At 47.3% G+C, this 24,506-nt stretch overlaps 1 protein-coding gene across 2 annotated transcripts in view; it reads right to left on the minus strand.

Moving 5' to 3' along the window:
* PHRF1 (PHD and ring finger domains 1) overlaps positions 1–24,506 on the minus strand; it is a 302,294-nt gene that overhangs the window by 96,411 nt on the left and 181,377 nt on the right. For both annotated transcript variants that reach the window (XM_063944791.1, XM_063944792.1), the window contains 3 exons: positions 20,767–23,501; positions 12,406–12,664; positions 4,722–5,029 (listed from right to left, as the gene is read on the minus strand). In XM_063944791.1, the coding sequence (XP_063800861.1) occupies positions 4,722–5,029; positions 12,406–12,664; positions 20,767–23,501 (3,302 nt within the window). The remainder of the gene's footprint in view (positions 1–4,721; positions 5,030–12,405; positions 12,665–20,766; positions 23,502–24,506) is intronic.

Genomic DNA, 24,506 nt, shown 5'->3' on the forward strand with positions numbered 1-24,506 from the left:
AAGACATTTCGACAGATTGACGGTTTGCTTTCCTCTTTGATATGGGCCAGCAGGAGAGCAAGGCTGAGACTAGACGTTCTGTCCAGGCCGAAAGTGTTGGGAGGCTTAGCTCTCCCTTTATTTCGATTTTACTACTATGCCGCACAGTTGGCACATATATGGGAGTGGGTGAACGCCACGGATGCTCTCACTTTGCACTCCCAATTGCTTCTCCAGATATACCCTGCCGGCTCTCCATTACAGATGCTTCTTTGTGGGAACCCTAACTTGTCCAAGATCCCTATAATAAGACAGGCCGTCCTCATATGGAAAAAGGTACATGTTATCCTACTAGGCCAGGGTATTGACCCAGATACCCCTCTGGACAATGCCCTCGGCTTCCCAGAATTGGCTTCGCTGCGGACTGGGGCGGTGTGGGGGAGGTGGGGTGTGACGTCCCTGGGCCACTTATATAATGATGGTATACTGAGGTCCTTCCTGCAGCTTCAACAGGAGTACAGTGTGCCCTCTTCTCATTTCTACCGATACCTGCAGCTGAGACACGCGCTTAACGCACAATTTCCCGAAACTCCTCCAATGATTGCCGACTCCCCGGTCAAGTCTCTCCTGCGGTCCCTGGGAAGCGGACATCTGGTGTCCAACATTTATGCAAGCATGCTCCGCTCTCACTATTCTGACCCGTTGTCCCTTCTCAGAAACAAGTGGGAGTCTGACTTGGGTGCCATCTCTGATGAGATCTGGGAGGGTGCTTTATGTTCTCCACGATTATCCACTACCACCACTAGATATCAGCAAATTCAACTGTTTATAATACACAGAGTATATATGACGCCGGTGCGCTTGAGACATGTAGGGGGTACCCACTCCTCCAGATGTCCTAGGTGCGATAGTCTGAATGCAGACTTCTGGCACATTCTCTGGCAGTGTCCCAAGATAGCCGTATTCTGGACGGGTGTTACTGACGCCCTGGTGTCAACGGGTATTCCCTCGTCTGTGTGCTCCCCGACGACATGTGTGTTATCTGCTGTGGAGGAGGATGCCCTGGACCCCCCTGCCAAACGATATGTAATTAATCTGTGCGGCCTGGCCAAGGTGTGTATCGCTAGGCTTTGGCTAGCCAGAGATGCACCCACACTGCGATCATGGGTCTCTCTTGTAAACGATACGGCCTCTCACGAGAAATATGTATACCTAGCTAGAAAAGCGGAGAAAAAATATCAGGACCTGTGGGGTCGATGGCTTGAGTCCCCGCTTTCTGGAACCCGAGGTGTTTAGATATGCTGCAAGGGATTAGAGTGGGTGTGTGACTTTTAATCTGCACTGGGTACACTGCCTCTTTTCTCTATGTTATCCCCTGCGCCCGCGGTCAGCCATTCCCGTTCCCGTTCCCCTGCCATTGCTTTAGCTCTGAAATCAGCTCAAATTTATGATGTGCTGCCATAGATATCCATATACAGCTTTCATTGATTTATATGCGCCTTGTTAGCATGCAATACTGATTCTAAAGTACAACCTATGTTTCGGAAGTTAGGCCTGCACCGGTGTTCTATGATAACTATGATAATTGGTCCCTAGTGGACAGGAGAATCTGCGTATTCCCTGGGCTGGGGATCTACTGTGGGTTGTGCTGTTGTTTTTTTTGTGTTTTTTGTTTTGTTTTGTTTTGTAATGTGTTTAATGTTAATCTGAAAACTAATAAAAAAAGTACTGAATTTAAAAAAAAAGAATCATCATCTCGGCCATTACCTTTGTAAAGACCCGAGGTGCCGTGGACAATCCGAACGGCAGCGTCTGAAACTGATAGTGACAGTTTTGTACAACGAACCTGAGGTACCCCTGGTGTGAGGGGTAAATTGGAACGTGGAGATACGCATCCTTGATGTCCAAGGATACCATAAAGTCCCCCTCTTCCAGGTTCGCTATCACTGCTCTGAGTGACTCCATCTTGAACTTGAACTTCTTTATGTACAGGTTCAAGGACTTCAGATTTAGAATAGGCCTTACCGAGCCATCCGGCTTCGGTACCACAAAAAGAGTGGAATAATACCCCTTCCCTTGTTGTAGAAGAGGTACCTTGACTATCACCTGCTGAGAGTACAGCTTGTGAATGGCTTCCAAAACCGTCTCCCTTTCGGAGGGGGACGTTGGTAAAGCAGACTTCAGGAAACGGCGAGGTGGATCTGTCTCTAATTCCAACCTGTACCCCTGAGATATTATCTGCAGGATCCAGGGATCTACCTGCGAGTGAGCCCACTGCGCGCTGTAATTTTTGAGACGACCACCCACCGTCCCCGAGTCCGCTTGAGAAGCCCCAGCGTCATGCTGAGGCTTTTGTAGAAGCCGGGGAAGGCTTCTGTTCCTGGGAAGGAGCTGCCTGTTGCTGTCTCTTCCCTCGACCTCTGCCTCGTGGCAGATATGAATAGCCCTTTGCTCTCTTATTTTTAAAGGAACGAAAGGGCTGCGGTTGAAAAGTCGGTGCCTTTTTCTGTTGGGGAGTGACTTGAGGTAGAAAGGTGGATTTCCCGGCTGTAGCCGTGGCCACCAAATCTGATAGACCGACTCCAAATAACTCCTCCCCTTTATACGGTAAAACTTCCATATGTCGTTTTGAATCCGCATCGCCTGTCCACTGTCGCGTCCATAAAGCTCTTCTGGCCGAAATGGACATAGCACTTACCCGTGATGCCAGTGTGCAGATATCCCTCTGTGCATCACGCATATAAAGAAATGCATCCTTTATTTGTTCTAAAGACAGTAAAACATTGTCCCTATCCAGGGTATCAATATTTTCAATCAGGGACTCTGACCAAACTACCCCAGCACTGCACATCCAGGCAGTCGCTATAGCTGGTCGTAGTATAACACCTGCATGTGTGTATATACTTTTTTGGATATTTTCCATCCTCCTATCTGATGGATCTTTAAGTGCGGCCGTCTCAGGAGAGGGTAACGCCACTTGTTTAGATAAGCGTGTTAGCGCCTTGTCCACCCTAGGAGGTGTTTCCCAGCGCTCCCTAACCTCTGGCGGGAAAGGGTATAATGCCAATAATTTCTTTGAAATTATCAGCTTTTTATCAGGGGCAACCCACGCTTCATTACACACGTCATTTAATTCTTCTGATTCAGGAAAAACTATAGGTAGTTTTTTCACACCCCACATAATACCCTGTTTAGTGGTACCTGTAGTATCAGCTAAATGTAACGCCTCCTTCATTGCCAAAATCATATAACGTGTGGCCCTACTGGAAAATACGGTTGATTCGTCACCGTCACCACTGGAGTCAGTGCCTGTGTCTGGGTCTGTGTCGACCGACTGAGGCAAAGGGCGTTTCACAGCCCCTGACGGTGTTTGAGTCGCCTGGACAGGCACTAATTGATTGTCCGGCCGTCTCATGTCGTCAAACGACTGCTTTAGCGTGTTGACACTATCCCGTAGTTCCATAAATAAAGGCATCCATTCTGGTGTCGACTCCCTAGGGGGTGACATCCTCATATTTGGCAATTGCTCCGCCTCCACACCAATATCGTCCTCATACATGTCGACACACACGTACCGACACACAGCAGACACACAGGGAATGCTCCTAACGAAGACAGGACCCACTAGCCCTTTGGGGAGACAGAGGGAGAGTTTGCCAGCACACACCAAAAGCGCTATATATAACAGGGATAGCCTTATAATAAGTGCTCCCTTATAGCTGCTTTATATATATCAAAATATCGCCATAAATTTGCCCCCCCTCTCTGTTTTACCCTGTTTCTGTAGTGCAGTGCAGGGGAGAGACCTGGGAGCCGTCCTGACCAGCGGAGCTGTGAGAGGAAATGGCGCCGTGTGCTGAGGAGATAGGCCCCGCCCCTTTTCCGGCGGGCTCGTCTCCCGCTATTTAGTGAATCCAGGCAGGGGTTTAATATCTCCATATAGCCTCTGGGGGCTATATGTGAGGTATTTTTAGCCTTTATATAGGTTACATTTGCCTCCCAGGGCGCCCCCCCCCCGCGCCCTGCACCCTCAGTGACTGCGTGTGAAGTGTGCTGAGAGGAAAATGGCGCACAGCTGCAGTGCTGTGCGCTACCTTTAGAAGACTGCAGGAGTCTTCAGCCGCCGATTCTGGACCTCTTCTGACTTCAGCATCTGCAAGGGGGCCGGCGGCGCGGCTCCGGTGACCATCCAGGCTGTACCTGTGATCGTCCCTCTGGAGCTGATGTCCAGTAGCCAAGAAGCCAATCCATCCTGCACGCAGGTGAGTTCACTTCTTCTCCCCTCAGTCCCTCGTTGCAGTGATCCTGTTGCCAGCAGGACTCACTGTAAAATAAAAAACCTAAGCTAAACTTTTTCTAAGCAGCTCTTTAGGAGAGCCACCTAGATTGCACCCTTCTCGGCCGGGCACAAAAATCTAACTGGAGTCTGGAGGAGGGTCATAGGGGGAGGAGCCAGTGCACACCACCTGATCTGGAAAAGCTTTACTTTTTGTGCCCTGTCTCCTGCGGAGCCGCTATTCCCCATGGTCCTTTCAGGAACCCCAGCATCCACTAGGACGATAGAGAAATGATATTACTGCAACTGAGTGCAAACCCATTCCAGAAAACGCTATATCACACCACACAATTCTACCAAATGTAAATAGAACATTAATGCATGATGCCTGTTCTAACAGGCCAGAACCTCAGGTATCGTTCTTCCCAGTACAACTAATTTATAAGATCCTAGCACAGATAAGCACCTTTAGAACTGTATCCGTTGCCTTCCAAGGAACCTGACTGCCCTCACTCAACGGTCTGTCCCCAGCAGGGGCTACAAGCTTATTAGATGTATCCACAACAAGGACCGAGTTTTGTTCTCCAGCTTTCCATGAACTCGGATTTACTGACTGTAGTACAGAATCCTGCAAGCAAGTGTCAGGAGGATTCCAGGAAAGTGGACTGGGAGTCTCAATTGATGGATCAGGTTCACAACTGGTTGCTTGATTATCTGTAGATTTGGGTGAGGCAGGCCAGTTCTCATCCTGCTGATCATTGTAGAAGGGTGAAGCTTTAACAGAAAGATAAATATGTTAAAATTACATGTTAATGACAAGAACACAACAAGTGATATCAATTTGACAGTTTGGGGGGGTATTCATTTAGTGCAGGTTTTTTGGGCTAGCCGAAAAAAACGTCACTAATTCGATGCAAGTGTATTCAATAGAAGGTGTTTTCGCCCATATTTTAGTCACTTTTCGGGGATTTTTGTGGACAAGTCGGCATGGGCGAAAATGGACCAAAAAATGGGCGAAAACTCCTGCAAATTCGCCAAAACACGTGGAACGGCGGGGAATTTGCCAATCCATGTGGTTTTCATCCATGCCAGTTTTTTCGACCAGTCGAAAAAACGGCACCGGCATTGAATAGGTCGAATGTAAATAAAATTTGTCATTTTCAATCCGCCACACTTTGCTGGCGGAATCTAATAATCTTTTTATTGGTAATAGCATATCTATTTATATTAGAAGGGATTAGGTACTTGGTTTGTCTATTTTGGAGGCACAAGTATTATTTATATATTTAAAAAAAAAAAAAAATTATATATATTATATATAATAAGAATTTACTTACCGATAATTCTATTTCTATTTCTCGGAGTCCGTAGTGGATGCTGGGGTTCCTGAAAGGACCATGGGGAATAGCGGCTCCGCAGGAGACAGGGCACAAAAAGTAAAGCTTTTCCAGATCAGGTGGTGTGCACTGGCTCCTCCCCCTATGACCCTCCTCCAGACTCCAGTTAGGTACTGTGCCCGGACGAGCGTACACAATAAGGGAGGATTTTGAATCCCGGGTAAGACTCATACCAGCCACACCAATCACACCGTACAACTTGTGATCTAAACCCAGTTAACAGTATGATAACAGAGGAGCCTCTGAAAGATGGCTCCCTAAACAATAACCCGAATTAGTTAACAATAACTATGTACAAGTATTGCAGATAATCCGCACTTGGGATGGGCGCCCAGCATCCACTACGGACTCCGAGAAATAGAATTATCGGTAAGTAAATTCTTATTTTCTCTATCGTCCTAGTGGATGCTGGGGTTCCTGAAAGGACCATGGGGATTATACCAAAGCTCCCAAACGGGCGGGAGAGTGCGGATGACTCTGCAGCACCGAATGAGAGAACTCCAGGTCCTCCTTTGCCAGGGTATCAAATTTGTAGAATTTTACAAACGTGTTCTCCCCTGACCACGTAGCTGCTCGGCAGAGTTGTAATGCCGAGACCCCTCGGGCAGCCGCCCAAGATGAGCCCACCTTCCTTGTGGAATGGGCCTTAACAGATTTAGGCTGTGGCAGGCCTGCCACAGAATGTGCAAGTTGAATTGTGTTACAAATCCAACGAGCAATCGACTGCTTAGAAGCAGGCGCACCCAACTTGTTGGGTGCATACAGTATAAACAGCGAGTCAGATTTTCTGACTCCAGCCGTCCTTGAAATGTATATTTTTAAAGCTCTGACAACGTCCAACAACTTGGAGTCCTCCAAGTCGCTTGTAGCCGCAGGCACTACAATAGGCTGGTTCAGGTGAAACGCTGATACCACCTTAGGGAGAAAATGCGGACGCGTCCGCAGCTCTGCCCTATCCGAATGGAAAATTAAATAAGGGCTTTTATAAGATAAAGCCGCCAGTTCAGATACTCTCCTGGCGGACGCCAGGGCCAGTAACATAGTCACTTTCCATGTGAGATATTTCAAATCCACATTTTTTAGTGGTTCAAACCAATGGGATTTGAGGAAATCTAAAACTACATTTAGATCCCACGGTGCCACCGGAGGCACCACAGGAGGCTGTATATGCAGTACTCCTTTGACAAAAGTCTGGACCTCAGGAACTGAGGCCAATTCTTTTTGGAAGAATATTGACAGGGCCGAAATTTGAACCTTAATAGATCCCAATTTGAGACCCATAGACAATCCTGATTGCAGGAAATGTAGGAAACGACCCAGTTGAAATTCCTCCGTCGGAGCACTCCGATCCTCGCACCACGCAACATATTTCCGCCAAATGCGGTGATAATGCTTCGCGGTGACTTCCTTTCTTGCCTTAATCAAGGTAGGAATGACTTCTTCTGGAATGCCTTTTCCTTTTAGGATCTGGCGTTCAACCGCCATGCCGTCAAACGCAGCCGCGGTAAGTCTTGGAATAGACACGGTCCCTGCTGAAGCAGGTCCTGTCTTAGAGGTAGAGGCCACGGATCGTCCGTGACCATCTCTTGAAGTTCCGGGTACCAAGACCTTCTTGGCCAATCCGGAGCCACTAGTATCGTTCTTACTCCGCTTTGCCGTATGATTCTCAATACCTTTGGTATGAGAGGCAGAGGAGGAAACACATACACCGACTGGTACACCCAAGGTGTTACCAGCGCGTCCACAGCTATTGCCTGCGGATCTCTTGACCTGGCGCAATACCTGTCCAGTTTTTTGTTGAGGCGAGACGCCATCATGTCCACCATTGGTCTTTCCCAACGGTTTATTAGCATGTGGAAAACTTCTGGATGAAGTCCCCACTCTCCCGGGTGAAGATCGTGTCTGCTGAGGAAGTCTGCTTCCCAGTTGTCCACTCCCGGGATGAACACTGCTGACAGTGCTATCACGTGATTCTCCGCCCAGCGAAGGATCCTGGCAGCTTCTGCCATTGCACTCCTGCTTCTTGTGCCGCCCTGTCTGTTTACATGGGCGACTGCCGTGATGTTGTCCGACTGGATCAACACCGGTCTTCCTTGAAGCAGAGGTTCCGCCTGGCTTAGAGCATTGTATATTGCTCTTAGTTCCAGAATGTTTATGTGAAGAGACTTTTCCAGGCTCGACCACACTCCCTGGAAGTTTCTTCCTTGTGTGACTGCTCCCCAGCCTCTCAGGCTGGCGTCCGTGGTCACCAGGATCCAATCCTGTATGCCGAATCTGCGGCCCTCCAATAGATGAGCCCTCTACAACCACCACAGAAGAGATACCCTTGTCCTTGGAGACAGGGTTATCCGCAGGTGCATCTGAAGATGCGTGCATTGATGTACAGACACCTTTCCTGGTTTTAGGAGATTCCTGACCAGGTCGGATAACTCCTTGGCTTTTTCCTCGGGAAGAAAAACCTTTTTCTGAACCGTGTCCAGAATCATCCCTAGGAACAGCAGACGAGTTGTCGGCATTAATTGGGATTTTGGAATATTCAGAATCCATCCGTGCTGCTTTAGCACCTCTTGAGATATTGCTAATCCCATCTCTAGCTGTTCTCTGGACCTTGCCCTTATTAGGAGATCGTCCAAGTATGGGATAATTAATACGCCTTTTCTTCGAAGAAGAATCATCATCTCGGCCATTACCTTTGTAAAGACCCGAGGTGCCGTGGACAAACCAAACGGCAGCGTCTGAAACTGATAGTGACAGTTTTGTACAACGAACCTGAGGTACCCCTGGTGTGAGGGGTAAATTGGAACGTGGAGATACGCATCCTTGATGTCCAAGGATACCATAAAGTCCCCTTCTTCCAGGTTCGCTATCACTGCTCTGAGTGACTCCATCTTGAACTTGAACTTCTTTATGTACAGGTTCAAGGACTTCAGATTTAGAATAGGCCTTACCGAGCCATCCGGCTTCGGTACCACAAATAGAGTGGAATAATACCCCTTCCCTTGTTGTAGAAGAGGTACCTTGACTATCACCTGCTGAGAGTACAGCTTGTGAATGGCTTCCAAAACCGTCTCCCTTTCGGAAGGGGACGTTGGTAAAGCAGACTTCAGGAAACGGCGAGGTGGATCTGTCTCTAATTCCAACCTGTACCCCTGAGATATTATCTGCAGGATCCAGGGATCTACCTGCGAGTGAGCCCACTGCGCGCTGTAATTTTTGAGACGACCTCCCACCGTCCCCGAGTCCGCTTGAGAAGCCCCAGCGTCATGCTGAGGCTTTTGTAGAAGCCGGGGAGGGCTTCTGTTCCTGGGAAGGAGCTGCCTGTTGCTGTTTCTTCTCTCGACCTCTGCCTCGTGGCAGATATGAATAGCCCTTTGCTCTCTTATTTTTAAAGGAACGAAAGGGCTGCGGTTGAAAAGTCGGTGCCTTTTTCTGTTGGGGAGTGACTTGAGGTAGAAAGGTGGATTTCCCGGCTGTAGCCGTGGCCACCAAATCTGATAGACCGACTCCAAATAACTCCTCCCCTTTATACGGCAAAACTTCCATCTGCCGTTTTGAATCCGCATCGCCTGTCCACTGTCGCGTCCATAAAGCTCTTCTGGCCGAAATGGACATAGCACTTACCCGTGATGCCAGTGTGCAGATATCCCTCTGTGCATCACGCATATAAAGAAATGCATCCTTTATTTGTTCTAACGACAGTAAAATATTGTCCCTGTCCAGGGTATCAATATTTTCAATCAGGGACTCTGACCAAACTACCCCAGCACTGCACATCCAGGCAGTCGCTATAGCTGGTCGTAGTATAACACCTGCATGTGTGTATATACTTTTTTAGATATTTTCCATCCTCCTATCTGATGGATCTTTAAGTGCGGCCGTCTCAGGAGAAGGTAACGCCACTTGTTTTGATAAGCGTGTTAGCGCCTTGTCCACCCTAGGAGGTGTTTCCCAGCGCTCCCTAACCTCTGGCGGGAAAGGGTATAATGCCAATAATTTCTTTGAAATTATCAGCTTTTTATCAGGGGCAACCCACGCTTCATCACACACGTCATTTAATTCTTCTGATTCAGGAAAAACTATAGGTAGTTTTTTCACACCCCACATAATACCCTGTTTAGTGGTACCTGTAGTATCAGCTAAATGTAACGCCTCCTTCATTGCCAAAATCATATAACGTGTGGCCCTACTGGAAAATACGGTTGATTCGTCACCGTCACCACTGGAATCAGTGCCTGTGTCTGGGTCTGTGTCGACCGACTGAGGCAAAGGGCGTTTTACAGCCCCTGACGGTGTTTGAGGCGCCTGGACAGGCACTAATTGATTGTCCGGCCGCCTCATGTCGTCAAACGACTGCTTTAGCGTGTTGACACTATCCCGTAATTCCATAAATAAAGGCATCCATTCTGGTGTCGACCCCCTAGGAGGTGACATCCCCATATTTGGCAATTGCTCCGCCTCCACACCAATATCGTCCTCATACATGTCGACACACACGTACCGACACACAGCAGACACACAGGGAATGCTCTAAACGAAGACAGGACCCACTAGCCCTTTGGGGAGACAGAGGGAGAGTCTGCCAGCACACACCAAAAAGCGCTATATATGACAGGGATAGCCTTATAATAAGTGCTCCCTTATAGCTGCTTTATATATATCAAGATATTGCCATTAAATTTGCCCCCCCTCTCTGTTTTACCCTGTTTCTGTAGTGCAGTGCAGGGGAGAGACCTGGGAGCCGTCCTGACCAGCGGAGCTGTGAGAGGAAATGGCGCCGTGTGCTGAGGAGATAGGCCCCGCCCCTTTTTCGGCGGCTCGTCTCCCGCTATTTTGTGAATACAGGCAGGGGTTAAATATCTCCATATAGCCTCTGGGGGCTATATGTGAGGTATTTTTAGCCTTTATATAGGTTTACATTTGCCTCCCAGGGCGCCCCCCCCCAGCGCCCTGCACCCTCAGTGACTGCGTGTGAAGTGTGCTGAGAGGAAAATGGCGCACAGCTGCAGTGCTGTGCGCTACCTTTAGAAGACTGCAGGAGTCTTCAGCGCCGATTCTGGACCTCTTCTTACTTCAGCATCTGCAAGGGGGCCGGCGGCGCGGCTCCGGTGACCATCCAGGCTGTACCTGTGATCGTCCCTCTGGAGCTGATGTCCAGTAGCCAAGAAGCCAATCCATCCTGCACGCAGGTGAGTTCACTTCTTCTCCCCTCTGTCCCTCGTTGCAGTGATCCTGTTGCCAGCAGGAATCACTGTAAAATAAAAAACCTAAGCTAAACTTTCTCTAAGCAGCTCTTTATGAGAGCCACCTAGAATTGCACCCTTCTCGGCCGGGCACAAAAATCTAACTGGAGTCTGGAGGAGGGTCATAGGGGGAGGAGCCAGTGCACACCACCTGATCTGGAAAAGCTTTACTTTTTGTGCCCTGTCTCCTGCGGAGCCGCTATTCCCCATGGTCCTTTCAGGAACCCCAGCATCCACTAGGACGATAGAGAAATATAATTTTTTTTTTAAATATATAAATAATACTTGTGCCTCCAAAATAGACAAACCAAGTACCTAATCCCTTCTAATATAAATAGATATGCTATTACCAATAAAAAGATTATTAGATTCCGCCAGCAAAGTGTATATATATATATATATACACACTTTGATATAGATATATATATATATATATATATATATATATTTTTTTTTTTTACATGGAATTGTAAAAATCAGAAAAAAAAAATGCGTGGGGTCCCCCCTCCTAAGCATAACCAGCCTCGGGCTCTTCGAGCCGGTCCTGGTTCTAAAAATCCGGGGGAAAAACTAACATGGGATCCTCCGTATTTTTAAAACCAGCACCGGGCTCTGCGCCTGGTGCTGGTGCAAAAAATACGGGGAACAAAAAGCGTAGGGGTCCCCCGTATTTTTTACACCAGCATCGGGCTCCACTAGCTGGACAGAATGCCACAGCCGGGGGTCACTTTTATACAGCGCCCTGCGGCCGTGGCATTAAATATCCAACTAGTCACCCCTGGCCGGGGTACCCTGGGGGAGTGGGGACCCCTTCAATCAAGGGGTCCCCCCCCAGCCACTCAAGGGCCAGGGATGAAGCCCGCGGCTGTCCCCCCCATTCAAGGGTTGCGGATGGGGGGCTGATAGCCTTGAGAAAAATGAAATAAATTTTTTTCCCAGAAGAACTATAAGTCCCAGCAAGCCTTCCCCACAAGCTGGTACTTGGAGAACCACAAGTACCAGCATGCGGGTGGAAAAACGGGCCCGCTGGTACCTGTAGTTCTACTGAAAAAAAAAAACAAATATAAACAAGAGACACACCGTGAAAGTAAAACTTTATTTCATACATGCCGACACATACATACTTACCTATGTTGACCCGCCGACTGCCACGTCTCCTGATCCGACGATCCAGGGCACCTGTGAATAAAATTATACTCACCTCAATCCAGTGTCCTGTGATATTTGTAATACACGTACTTGGCAAAAAAAAAAAAAACGAATACCCGGACCACACGGACTAGTGTCTAACTAACGACTGTCTATCTTTTAACTGTCAGGATAGACAGGAACCTGTCCACTTCTTCCACTGCTTGGTACCTCAGCCCCAAGATCATAAAACTTTGTTAAACTGAAACAAATTATTTTCGCATAATAGGAGATTAACAGAGACAAAGTCTGCATGTATTCTACCGCAGAATCATAATCTCTTAAAGTCACAGTAGCCTTCACAAAGAAAGGTCCAAGTACTTACAGACAGATTCTTCTGGGGTGTCCTTCTCAGACTCTTCATGAAGATTCCAAGTGACTCTCTTTATCTGAGGTTTTGATTTGGATAAGGAAGTAGTTGTAGTTTCTTTAAGGACATCACATTTGTCAACTTCCGCTATGGTGTCACTGGTTTTGGAGGAGGCCTTTTCAGCAATGTGATTTCCTGCTTCATCACCCGAATTCTCATCATCTTGGAGAAACGGTATGGCTGTCGTTTTAGAGAAGGTAATTACAGCTGGTTCCTGGAAGATGAAAAAAAAAAAAATACAAATGTGTTCCAGATTCCTGATCTGCACTAAGTATCAGCTCAGTGCTATTTTTTCAGCTGTGAAATAGAGGTTTCTCTAGGGTTTACCATGACAAAATGCCTTTGTCCACACAAAAATATTTAGCTTATTTTCACAGAACGCAGACTTTAGAGGCTCTCAAACTAACATGACATTTAGGAATCGATTCCATACACACTTCTAGAACTCATTAGGAAGTAAGGTCTATATTATATGCCCCGCACAATAGCTAGGACACATGGGGCTCCTGGTGTTCATTTAATTTCAAATATTCAGTTTTCCTTCCTTACTGGAAAGTTGAAACACCAGCAGAAGCCCAATGTAATTTTTTTTAAAGTAAACAATTATACTAGCCTTACTAAAGTAGCATCATCATTGGAGAAAGCCTGCCTGAAATCGTGGCATGTGGCAGGTTATGTCATTATCAGGTTTATTAATAAATACAGTTGTGAGAGGACCTAAAATTGTCCGGCTGTGTGTGGGATTATGTTCTGTCAGCAGAATGCATAACTCTGAATGTGTTATATATAACTGGGGTGTGGTTACTTGCTCTCACCTAGCGTTTGTTTGTTTGTTGGGTTGGAATGAAAGTATCACACACAAATTTTTTTTTTTTTTTTTTTTACAGCGCTCAGGCATGTAGTTAAGACGTGTTTGTCAAGTAGATAATAAACTGTCTATGATATACAGTTTCAACTAATTGTGGATACAAAAAATAAGAATTTACTTACCGATAATTCTATTTCTCATAGTCCGTAGTGGATGCTGGGGACTCCGTCAGGACCATGGGGATTAGCGGCTCCGCAGGAGACAGGGCACAAAAGTAAAAGCTTTAGGATCAGGTGGTGTGCACTGGCTCCTCCCCCTATGACCCTCCTCCAAGCCTCAGTTAGGATACTGTGCCCGGACGAGCGTACACAATAAGGAAGGATTTTGAATCCCGGGTAAGACTCATACCAGCCACACCAATCACACTGTACAACCTGTGATCTGAACCCAGTTAACAGCATGATAACAGCGGAGCCTCTGAAAAGATGGCTCACAACAATAATAACCCGATTTTTGTAACAATAACTATGTACAAGTATTGCAGACAATCCGCACTAGGGATGGGCGCCCAGCATCCACTACGGACTATGAGAAATAGAATTATCGGTAAGTAAATTCTTATTTTCTCTGACGTCCTAAGTGGATGCTGGGGACTCCGTCAGGACCATGGGGATTATACCAAAGCTCCCAAACGGGCGGGAGAGTGCGGATGACTCTGCAGCACCGAATGAGAGAACTCCAGGTCCTCCTCAGTCAGGGTGTGCCCCTGACCAAGTAGCTGCTCGGCAAAGTTGTAAAGCCGAGACCCCTCGGGCAGCCGCCCAAGATGAGCCCACCTTCCTTGTGGAATGGGCATTTACATATTTTGGCTGTGGCAGGCCTGCCACAGCATGTGCAAGCTGAATTGTACTACACATCCAACTAGCAATCGTCTGCTTAGAAGCAAGAGCACCCAGTTTATTGGGTGCATACAGGATAACAGCAAGTCAGTTTTCCTGACTCCAGCCGTCCTGGAAACCTATATTTTCAGGGCCCTGACAACATCTAGCAACTTGGAGTCCTCCAAGTCCCTAGTAGCCGCAGGTACCACAATAAGCTGGTTCAGGTGAAACACTGACACCACCTTAGGGAGAAACTGGGGACGAGTCCGCAGCTCTGCCCTGTCCGAATGGACAATCAGATATGGGCTTTTGTGAGACAAAGCCGCCAATTCTGACACTCGCCTGGCCGAGGCCAGGGCCAACAGCATGGTCACTTTCCATGTGAGATATTTCAAATCCACAGATTTGAGCGGTTTAAACCAATGTGATTTGAGGAATCCCAGAACTACGTTGAGATCCCACAGTGCCACTGGAGGCACAAAAGGGGGTTGTATATGCAGTACTCCCTTGACAAACTTCTGGACTTCAGGAACTGAAGCCAATTCTTTCTGGAAGAAAATCGACAGGGCCGAAATTTGAACCTTAATGGACCCCAATTTGAGGCCCATAGACACTCCTGTTTGCAGGAAATGCAGGAATCGACCGAGTTGAAATTTCTTCGTGGGGCCTTCCTGGCCTCACACCACGCAACATATTTTCGCCACATGTGGTGATAATGTTGTGCGGTCACCTCCTTCCTGGCTTTGATCAGGGTAGGAATGACCTCTTCCGGAATGCCTTTTTCCCTTAGGATCCGGCGTTCAACCGCCATGCCGTCAAACGCAGCCGCGGTAAGTCTTGGAACAGACATGGTACTTGCTGAAGCAAGTCCCTTCTTAGCGGCAGAGGCCATGAGTCCTCTGTGAGCATCTCTTGAAGTTCCAGGTACCAAGTCCTTCTTGGCCAATCCGGAGCCACGAGTATAGTTCTTACTCCTCTACGTCTTATAATTCTCAGTACCTTGGGTATGAGAAGCAGAGGAGGGAACACATACACTGACTGGTACACCCACGGTGTTACCAGAGCGTCCACAGCTATTGCCTGAGGGTCTCTTGACCTGGCGCAATACCTGTCCAGTTTTTTGTTCAGGCGGGACGCCATCATGTCCACCTTTGGTCTTTCCCAATGGTTCACAATCATGTGGAAGACTTCCCGATGAAATCCCCACTCTCCCGGGCGTCGGAATGAACACTGCTGACAGTGCTATCACCTGATTTTCCGCCCAGCGAAGAATCCTTGCAGTTTCTGCTATTGCCCTTCTGCTTCTTGTGCCGCCCTGTCTGTTTACGTGGGCGACTGCCGTGATGTTGTCCCACTGGATCAATACCGGCTGACCTTGAAGCAGAGGTCTTGCTAAGCTTAGAGCATTGTAACTTGCCCTTAGCGCCAGTATATTTATGTGGAGAGAATTCTCCGGACTTGATCACACTCCCTGGAAATTTTTTCCCTGTGTTACTGCTCCCCAGCCTCTCAGGCTGGCATCCGTGGTCACCAGGACCCTTCCTGAATGCCGAATCTGCGGCCCATTAGTAGATGAGTACTTTGCAGCCACCGCAGAAGAAACACCCTTGTCCTTGGAGACAGGGTTATCCGCTGATGCATCTGAAGATGCGATCCGGACCATTTTTCCAGCAGATCCCACTGAAAAGTTCTTGCGTGAAAACTGCCGAATGGAATCGCTTCGTAAGAAGCCACCATTTTTCCCAGGACCCTTGTGCAATGATGCACTGACACTTTTCCTGGTTTTAGGAGGTTCCTGACTAGTTCGGATAACTCCCTGGCTTTCTTCTCCGGGAGAAACACCCTTTTCTGGACTGTGTCCAGAATCATCCCTAGGAACAGCCGATGTGTCGTCGGAAACAACTGCGGTTTTGGAATATTTAGAATCCACCCGTGCTGTCGTAGAACTACTTGAGATAGTGCTACTCCGACCTCCAACTGTTCTCTGGACCTTGCTCTTATCAGGAGGTCGTCCATTTTCTTTGAAGAAGAATCATCATTTCGGCCATTACCTTGGTAAAGACCCGGGGTGCCGTGGACAATCCAAACGGCAGCGTCTGAAACTGATAGTGACAGTTCTGTACCACGAACCTGAGGTACCCTTGGTGAGAAGGGCAAATTGGGACATGGAGGTAAGTATCCCTGATGTCCCGGGACACCCTATAGTCCCCTTCTTCCTGGTTCGCTATCACTGCTCTGAGTGACTCCATCTTGATTTGAACCTTTGTAAGTGTTCAAATATTTCAGATTTAGAATAGGTCTCACCGAGCCTTCTGGCTTCAGTACCACAACATAGTGTGGAATAATACCCCTTTCCTTGTTGTAGGAGGAGTACTTTGATTATCACCTGCTGGGAATACAGCTTGTGAATTGTTTCCAATACTGCCTCCCTGTCGGAGGGAGACGTTGGTAAAGCAGACTTCAGGAACCTGCGAGGGGGAAACGTCTCGACTTTCCAATCTGTACCCCTGGGATCCTACTTGTAGGATCCAGGGGTCCTGTACGGCCCCAGCGTCATGCTGAGAAACTTGGCAGAAGCGGTGGAGGCTTCTGTTCCTGGGAATGGGCTGCCTGCTGCAGTCTTCTTCCCTTTCCTCTATCCCTGGGCAGATATGACTCTTATGGGGACTAAAGGACTGAGGCTGAAAAGACGGTGTCTTTTTCTGCAAAGATGTGACTTAGGGTAAAAACGGTGGATTTTCCAGCAGTTGCCGTGGCCACCAGGTCCGATGGACCGACCCCAAATAACTCCTCCTTTTATACGGCAATACTTCTTTGTGCCGTTTGGAATCTGCATCACCTGACCACTGTCGTGTCCATAAACATCTTCTGGCAGAAATGGACATCGCACTTACTCTTGATGCCAGAGTGCAAATATCCCTCTGTGCATCTCGTATATATAGAAATGCATCCTTTAAATGCTCTATAGTCAATAAAATACTGTCCCTGTCAAGGGTATCAATATTTTTAGTCAGGGAATCCGACCAAGCCACCCCAGCTCTGCACATCCAGGCTGAGGCGATCGCTGGTCGCAGTATAACACCAGTATGTGTGTATATACTTCTTAGGATATTTTCCAGCCTCCTATCAGTTGGCTCCTTGAGGACGGCCCTATCTGGAGACGGTACCGCCACTTGTTTTGATAAGCGTGTGAGCGCCTTATCCACCCTAAGGGGTGTTTCCCAACGCGCCCTAACTTCTGGCGGGAAAGGGTATACCGCCAATAATTTTCTATCGGGGGAAACCCACGCATCATCACACACTTCATTTAATTTATCTGATTCAGGAAAAACTACAGGTAGTTTTTTCACACCCCACATAATACCCTTTTTTGTGGTACTTGTAGTATCAGAAATATGTAACACCTCCTTCATTGCCCTTAACAAGTAATGTGTGGCCCTAAAGGAAAATACGTTTGTTTCTTCACCGTCGACACTGAAATCAGTGTCCGTGTCTGTGTCTGTGTCGACCGACTGAGGTAAATGGGCGTTTTAAAGCCCCTGACGGTGTTTGAGACGCCTGGACAGGTACTATTTTGTTTGCCGGCCGTCTCTGTTGACATTATCACGTAATTCCTTGAATAAGCCATCCATTCCGGTGTCGACTCCCTAGAGAGTGACATCACCATTACAGGCAATTGCTCCGCCTCCTCACCAACATCGTCCTCATACATGTCGACACACACGTACCGACACACAGCACACACACAGGGAATGCTCTGATAGAGGACAGGACCCCACTAGCCCTTTGGGGAGACAGAGGGAGAGTTTGCCAGCACACACCAAAAACGCTATAATTATACAGGGACAACCTTTATATCAGTGTTTTTCCCTTATAGCATTTTAATATATATAGTCATATCGCCAAATAAGTGCCCCCCCTCTCTGTTTTAACCCTGTTTCTGTAGTGCAGTGCAGGGGAGAGCCTGGGAGCCTTCCCACCAGCATTTCTGTGAGGGAAAATGGCGCTGTGTGCTGAGGAGAATAGGCCCCGCCCCCTTTTCGGCGGGCTTCTTCTCCCGTTTTTCTGAGACCTGGCAGGGGTTAAATACATCCATATAGCCCCCAGGGGCTATATGTGATGTATTTTTAGCCAGAATAAGGTACTATCATTGCTGCCCAGGGCGCCCCCCCCAGCGCCCTGCACCCTCAGTGACCGCTGCTATGAAGTGTGCTGACGACAATGGCGCACAGCTGCAGTGCTGTGCGCTACCTTATGAAGACTGAAAAGTCTTCTGCCGCCGGTTTCTGGACCTCTTCACTTTTCGGCATCTGCAAGGGGGTCGGCGGCGCGGCTCCGGGACGAACCCCAGGGTGAGACCTGTGTTCCGACTCCCTCTGGAGCTAATGGTGTCCAGTAGCCTAAGAAGCCAATCCATCCTGCACGCAGGTGAGTTCACTTCTCTCCCCTAAGTCCCTCGATGCAGTGAGCCTGTTGCCAGCAGGACTCACTGAAAATAAAAAACCTAACAAAACTTTTACTCTAAGCAGCTCTTTAGGAGAGCCACCTAGATTGCACCCTTCTCGGCCGGGCACAAAACTCTAACTGAGGCTTGGAGGAGGGTCATAGGGGGAGGAGCCAGTGCACACCACCTGATCCTAAAGCTTTTACTTTTGTGCCCTGTCTCCTGCGGAGCCGCTAATCCCCATGGTCCTGACGGAGTCCTCAGCATCCACTTAGGACGTCAGAGAAACACTAATTATAGATAATAAAACAGAAACAAAACAAACAAGTGTGCTTATAAATGAACACTGTGTTCTGACCATTGACAGTTGGTCAGTTAGTCCCAAAAGAATGTTTCTCTCAAAAGTCTGGGCTTAATTCCGTTCAGTCAAATGTGACATAAACGTTGATAAGTTTGGGACGTTTTCCTGGCTGTCTGATTCTGGAGAGCCGGCATCCCAACTCTCCAGGTTCAGTAACTCACCCTTCCGATGCGTGATGGTGTCTGTGTCCTGTGGGAGGCAGATGGTCGCTCTTTGCTTGTCCTTCCCAGGTCCATGGTGGCTGCAGCATGCAGGTGTGTGCACCCGATCGGGAACCTGGAAGGACCGCCATGTGCCGCTGAGACTTCCCGGTGACTGTAGGCCTCAGTAGCGCTGCGCAGCTGCTCCGAATTGCCAACCGGCGAGGAGACTTTGGGGCATATTCAACTGCAGTCGAAAGCTGCCGTCTGTTGGAAAGACGGCAGTTTTCGACTTTTTCAGGTCGGAAGGGGTTCCGACCTATTCAATACACCCCAAAATTATCTGACAAGTCAGGAATTCCGACTTTTCGGGAAAAAAACGTGGAACGGCGGAATAGCCGCAGATCCGCGTGCTTCTGTCGGAAACCGGGCCAAATCAGACAGGTTTTGGCCCCCTTTACGACCATCTCAAAACGACTTTAAAAAAAAGTCGGATTGAGATGAGGGACCTGAGAGGAGGAGACAGGGAGAGACGGTGGGAGACTGGGAGAGCAGCGGGGAGACGGGGGAGAGCAGCGGCTGCAGCACAGCAGAAGGCCGGGGCGCCACCGCTCAAAGCAGCGTCTACCTGGCTCCAGCAAGCGAGGTCCGTTTGCAGGAGCCGGGTGGATGCTGCGGAGAGCGGCGGCGGTGCCATAGCCTCCTGCTACAGCGCTATGCTGCTGTAGCCGCTGCTCTCCCTGTCTCCTCCTCTCAGGTCCCTCATCTCAATCCGACTTTTTATAAAGTCAGATTAAGATGGTCAGGAACGGCCAAATCCTGTTGAATTTGGCCGTTCATTGAATAGCCCTTGTCGGATCAGTTACGACAAATGCATGTTGTAATGGATCCGACTTTAATTGAATATACCCCTTTGTAGCGGGTGGTTGGTTGCAGCATTCCACAGTGGTGAACCAACTTAAGTGAAGTGCCAGTGTTCTACCCTCTAACGCGTTTCAGCCCTCGAGCCTTTATCAAGGCTGGTATGGTGGTGCAATGGGGATACTTATAGCAGTGCTGACAACCAATCAGGTGGTCGTGGGTGTTACCTTGATGGAGGATTGGCAGTCTCAATCCCTATCTGTTGGTTTGGAAACAGTAGAATATTTTTTTTGTTTTATGCATTACTTTACTGAAAAACTGTGTGCCAGATATTCACACATTTTCAAAATAAAGTAGGAACAAAACCAGCTGTGACTATATTCCTAGATGCAATTATGAAAGCAAAACAAGTCATAGTTTTTCCATCTATTTGAAACGGGATACATATGACCGACACCGGCACTCCGAAGGAGAGAATCCCAGTCGTCGGGTAAGTATGTTAGCCCTGCCCCCTCCCTAACCTTTATAAAAATTAAAAAAAAACACCCCCCCTGCAGCCTAACCCTACCCACCCTTCCTGTAGCCTAAACCTAACCCTCCCACCTCTGCAGCCTAACCCTACCTTCTCCTCGGGGGGGCCTAACCCCCTCTCCCTGCAGCCTAACGCCTTACTTTTTCTCTTTGCTGTTCATTATTTACTTGTATAAGGGTTATATTTATTTTTGCATGCCCATACAGTTAAGCTAGTAAAATACACACAACTATGATGTTGTAGTATTCTCAACAAATAACATTTTTGAATGTTTGTTAACATTATTTACCATATAATTATCTTCACTCTTCATCAATATAGCCTCCTCAAGATCCACATCATCTGGGCTGTCAGCTTCCACCGAGCACACATCATCTGAAAGGTCATTTAGCAGAAGGTCATCTAAATGGGATGGCGACCACTGAAGATCATCAGCTTCCTTCTTGACAGGCAGAAGAGCAACTGGCTGGGGATCTTCTTCAGGAGTGCCAGACTGTGGACTATGAGATTTTGGACTAGGAGGTTCTGTGACAGTAGACATTGGAGAAGTTTGAGGACTAACCAGAGATACAGCAGGCACGTCATTTAAAGATGAACTTTCCTTTGGTGATGGTGGTTCATGGACATCCTCACTCTCGTCCTCTGTTAGTAAGGAATCCAAAAGAGATGGTGACCATGGTGGGCTTTTTATTTCCATCTTTATTCCCTCATCATGATCGGATAATTCAACATCTTTTTCCTCTTTAATTGATACTTCTCTTTCCAAGTGAATAAATGTTTCTCTGTCTTGTACTTCCTCTGTCGGCTGGATAAGTGTAGACTTTGCCTCTTGTGTGACCGGGGGACATTCCGTTTTAAAGCTAACTGTACATGTTATTGTTGTATCATTATTGTTTGGGGACAACACAATGTGTCTAGTTATTTCCTGGTCTCTAAAATTAGGCGTTTTTTCCTTTGACTTGTGGGCTTTGTGATCCTTGATCATTTGTGGCGACTTTGATCTTTGTTTCCCTCTCTCGTCTTTGGGTTTCTTTTTTTCTTTTGCCCTAAAATTTCCTTCTTTGCTGGAGTAACTTTTTTCACTCTTGTGCTTTCGCTTTTTCTCTTTTTCAGGGCTAATGGATCGACCCATGGATTCAACTCTTGATTCTCTTTTCTTTTTCTTCTTTTTTTTACTGTTGTATGTCCTGGGGGAAGAGCTGCTATGACTGCTTGATCTGGACCTCTTTCTTTCCCTGGACTCGGAGCGCTTTCTCTTTTTCTCTTTCTTCTTCTCTTTCAAACGCTTTTTCTTGGACCGTTCACAGCTACCAGAGCTTGACCTGTCACTATGGGCTCTCTTTCCTTTATGTGACTTGGTCTTGTATTTTTTTTCCCTTTCTCTATCCTCCACAGACCAAGAAGCAGATCTTGATTCTCGATCACGGGAATGTGTTCTAGATCTAGACCTTGAGTACATCTTTAAATCTGCCTCAACTGTGGTCTTCTTTTTCTGTGGTTCAATACTATGGCTAGTAGACAAAGAAGGGGTTTCAGGGAGGTTTTCTGACTCCCAAACAACTCTGTTACTTGAGGTACTCTGATGGAAAGTTCTATTTGGGGGAATGTCTGGCTCAGTTTTAATAGAAATTGTGGGTTGATCATTTATATCAAAATGGAAGCCACGGGTGCCTCCTGACTTCAGATCAGAGGTAATTTTTAACCCAGACAATGGACATGATGTTCTAAAATCTGCAAGGTCAATAGTCTCATCCTTGATTACTTCCTGTTTGATCTCCTTCTCCAGCTTAATAAAAGTGGGCAGCACAGGGCTTACACTCACTGGACTTTTAGTCTCATCAGGTTCTTTGTTGCTAGGTGACAATCCAGAAAAAGCAGGTCCCAGTTTACACAAACCAACCTTACTGGAGTGAGTAGTGAATTTAAAGCTGCGAAATGCTCCCACTTTCACGCCACTGGACTGAGTTGGACTAGCTGTCTCTGTGGATGGGGTGGGCAAAGGTGGTGTAGCAGGTCGGTCTGGACTGCTACTGCAAGAGCCTGAATCTGTGCCAGTTGGCTCAAAAGGATCATAAATTTCATTTTTAACGGTCTTTTCTCTCTTGATGGTTGTGGAATAAAGAGTAGCTTTTTGCTGGGTCTTATCCTCTGATGTACGAAAGGGGTCCTTTGCGCTAGGACTAAATAGTCTACAAGAACTGCTAGCACCCCCACTGATTGTAATCCGAAGTCCACCTCCCCCAGAATCAGAGGAACCCACATTCCTTGAACTGTTAGAATGAAGAGGTGTTTTGCTACTGCTTAAGGTTGAATGACTAGAGGAAATACCACCAGTGTGTCTTGAATGTGCTTGAGGCTCCTGGCGTGTGTTTTTTTCTGTTGTAGCAAACCTTCCTAACTGCTTGCTCTCCCCTCGCCCAGTTAGCTGATTCACACTTGGTCTCGGAGGGCTGGCGTTTCCACTGCTGCTGGTTGAGGACTCCACGCGCTTACTGGTTTCACTATTAGGACTGTCTGTCTCCTTCTTTATCTTTGGTATCCGGGGAAATTCAGAAATTTCAAGTCTTTTTGAGGGTGAAATACTTGGATGCTTGAGATCCTGTTTCTTGGGAGGTGAGTGATCACCCGAACTTGGAGACTCTTGCTTGTGAAAAGTCCCATTGAAACGCGGTGGCTCTGCAAACTTTGAAGCTAAGCGGCTAGCAGAGGACTGCACTTGGACAACCCTTGGAGTAAAAGCGTTCTTCAGTCTGAATGCAGACATAGGAGATGTCAAGGAGTTGGGCACAGATAACCTATCTATTCCTCTAGAAGAGGATGATGATGATGGAGGTGGTGAAGGCAAAGGGGACAGAGAATATAGACCAGACAAAGGAAAACTAGGCTGTGATTGATGTTCAATGGGTTTGCAGGTGTTCCTTGAGGAGGTTGTTGTTGGGGATCCTGAGTGAGACGGGCTTGGGGTGATGATAGTAGATGGTGTTACCTCTTCTCCAGAAGTGGATGTCTGTGAGCTTGCTTCACCTACACAATGATAAAAAGAAGGAAAATATTTAGCTATGTTACTACTTGCTCTATTTTGCTTTACTTCCACAATCAGAAAAAAGGCCCATAATAATGCATTTATTGGGGCGGATATAAAAGTAGAATGCATTTTGCGCTGCTTGGGTAGTATATATTAAATGATTCACTTGTGAACGTCAGTAGACTTGACAATGGCCCTCATTCTGAGTTGATCGCTCGCTGCCGATTTTCGCAGCGCTGCGATCAGGTGAAAAAACGGCATTTATGCGCATGGTACGCAGCGCGCATGCGCTAAGTACTTTCACACAAAACTTTGTAGTTTTACACAAGCTCAAGCTACGCTTTTCAGTCGCTCGAGTGTTCGTTGTTTGATTGACAGGAAGTGGGTGTTTCTGGGCGGCAACTCAGCATTTTCAGGGAGTGTGCCAAAAAACGCAGGCGTGCCAGGTAAAAACGCAGGAATGGCTGGCCGAACGCAGGGCGTGTTTGCGACGTCAAACCAGGAACTAAACTGACTGCAGTGATCGCAAGATAGGAGTAGGTCTGGAGCTACTCAGAAACGGCATGACATTTTTTAGTAGTAATTCTGCTAATCTTTCGTTCGCACTTTTGCTAAACTAAGATACACTCCTAGAGGGCGGCGGCTTAGCATGTGCACTGCTGCTAGAAGCAGCTAGCGAGCGAGCAACTCGGAATGAGGGCCAATGTTAGCAGTAAACGCTAAAAGTGTCATTACCCAATTTGTAAACAATGCATTACTCTAATGAAGTCTTATTGATAAATATATAATGCACACGCTCAGTGTCTATGGGGCCATATCAAATGGTCCAGAATTAAATTGGTGGCATGCCCATTAACAAAAAAAAAAAAAAAAAAAAAAAAAAAAAAAAAAGAGAGGTGTGTGATGACCCCCGTAAGTTAGTAGTCAGAAACCACCATTAGGCCAATGTTAATGGTCAGATATTTAAAAAAAAAAAAAATTTTGGGGGGGGATTTTATTTCAGT

Source organism: Pseudophryne corroboree, chromosome 11, assembly GCF_028390025.1.
Source record: "Pseudophryne corroboree isolate aPseCor3 chromosome 11, aPseCor3.hap2, whole genome shotgun sequence".
Classification (NCBI taxonomy): domain Eukaryota; kingdom Metazoa; phylum Chordata; class Amphibia; order Anura; family Myobatrachidae; genus Pseudophryne; species Pseudophryne corroboree.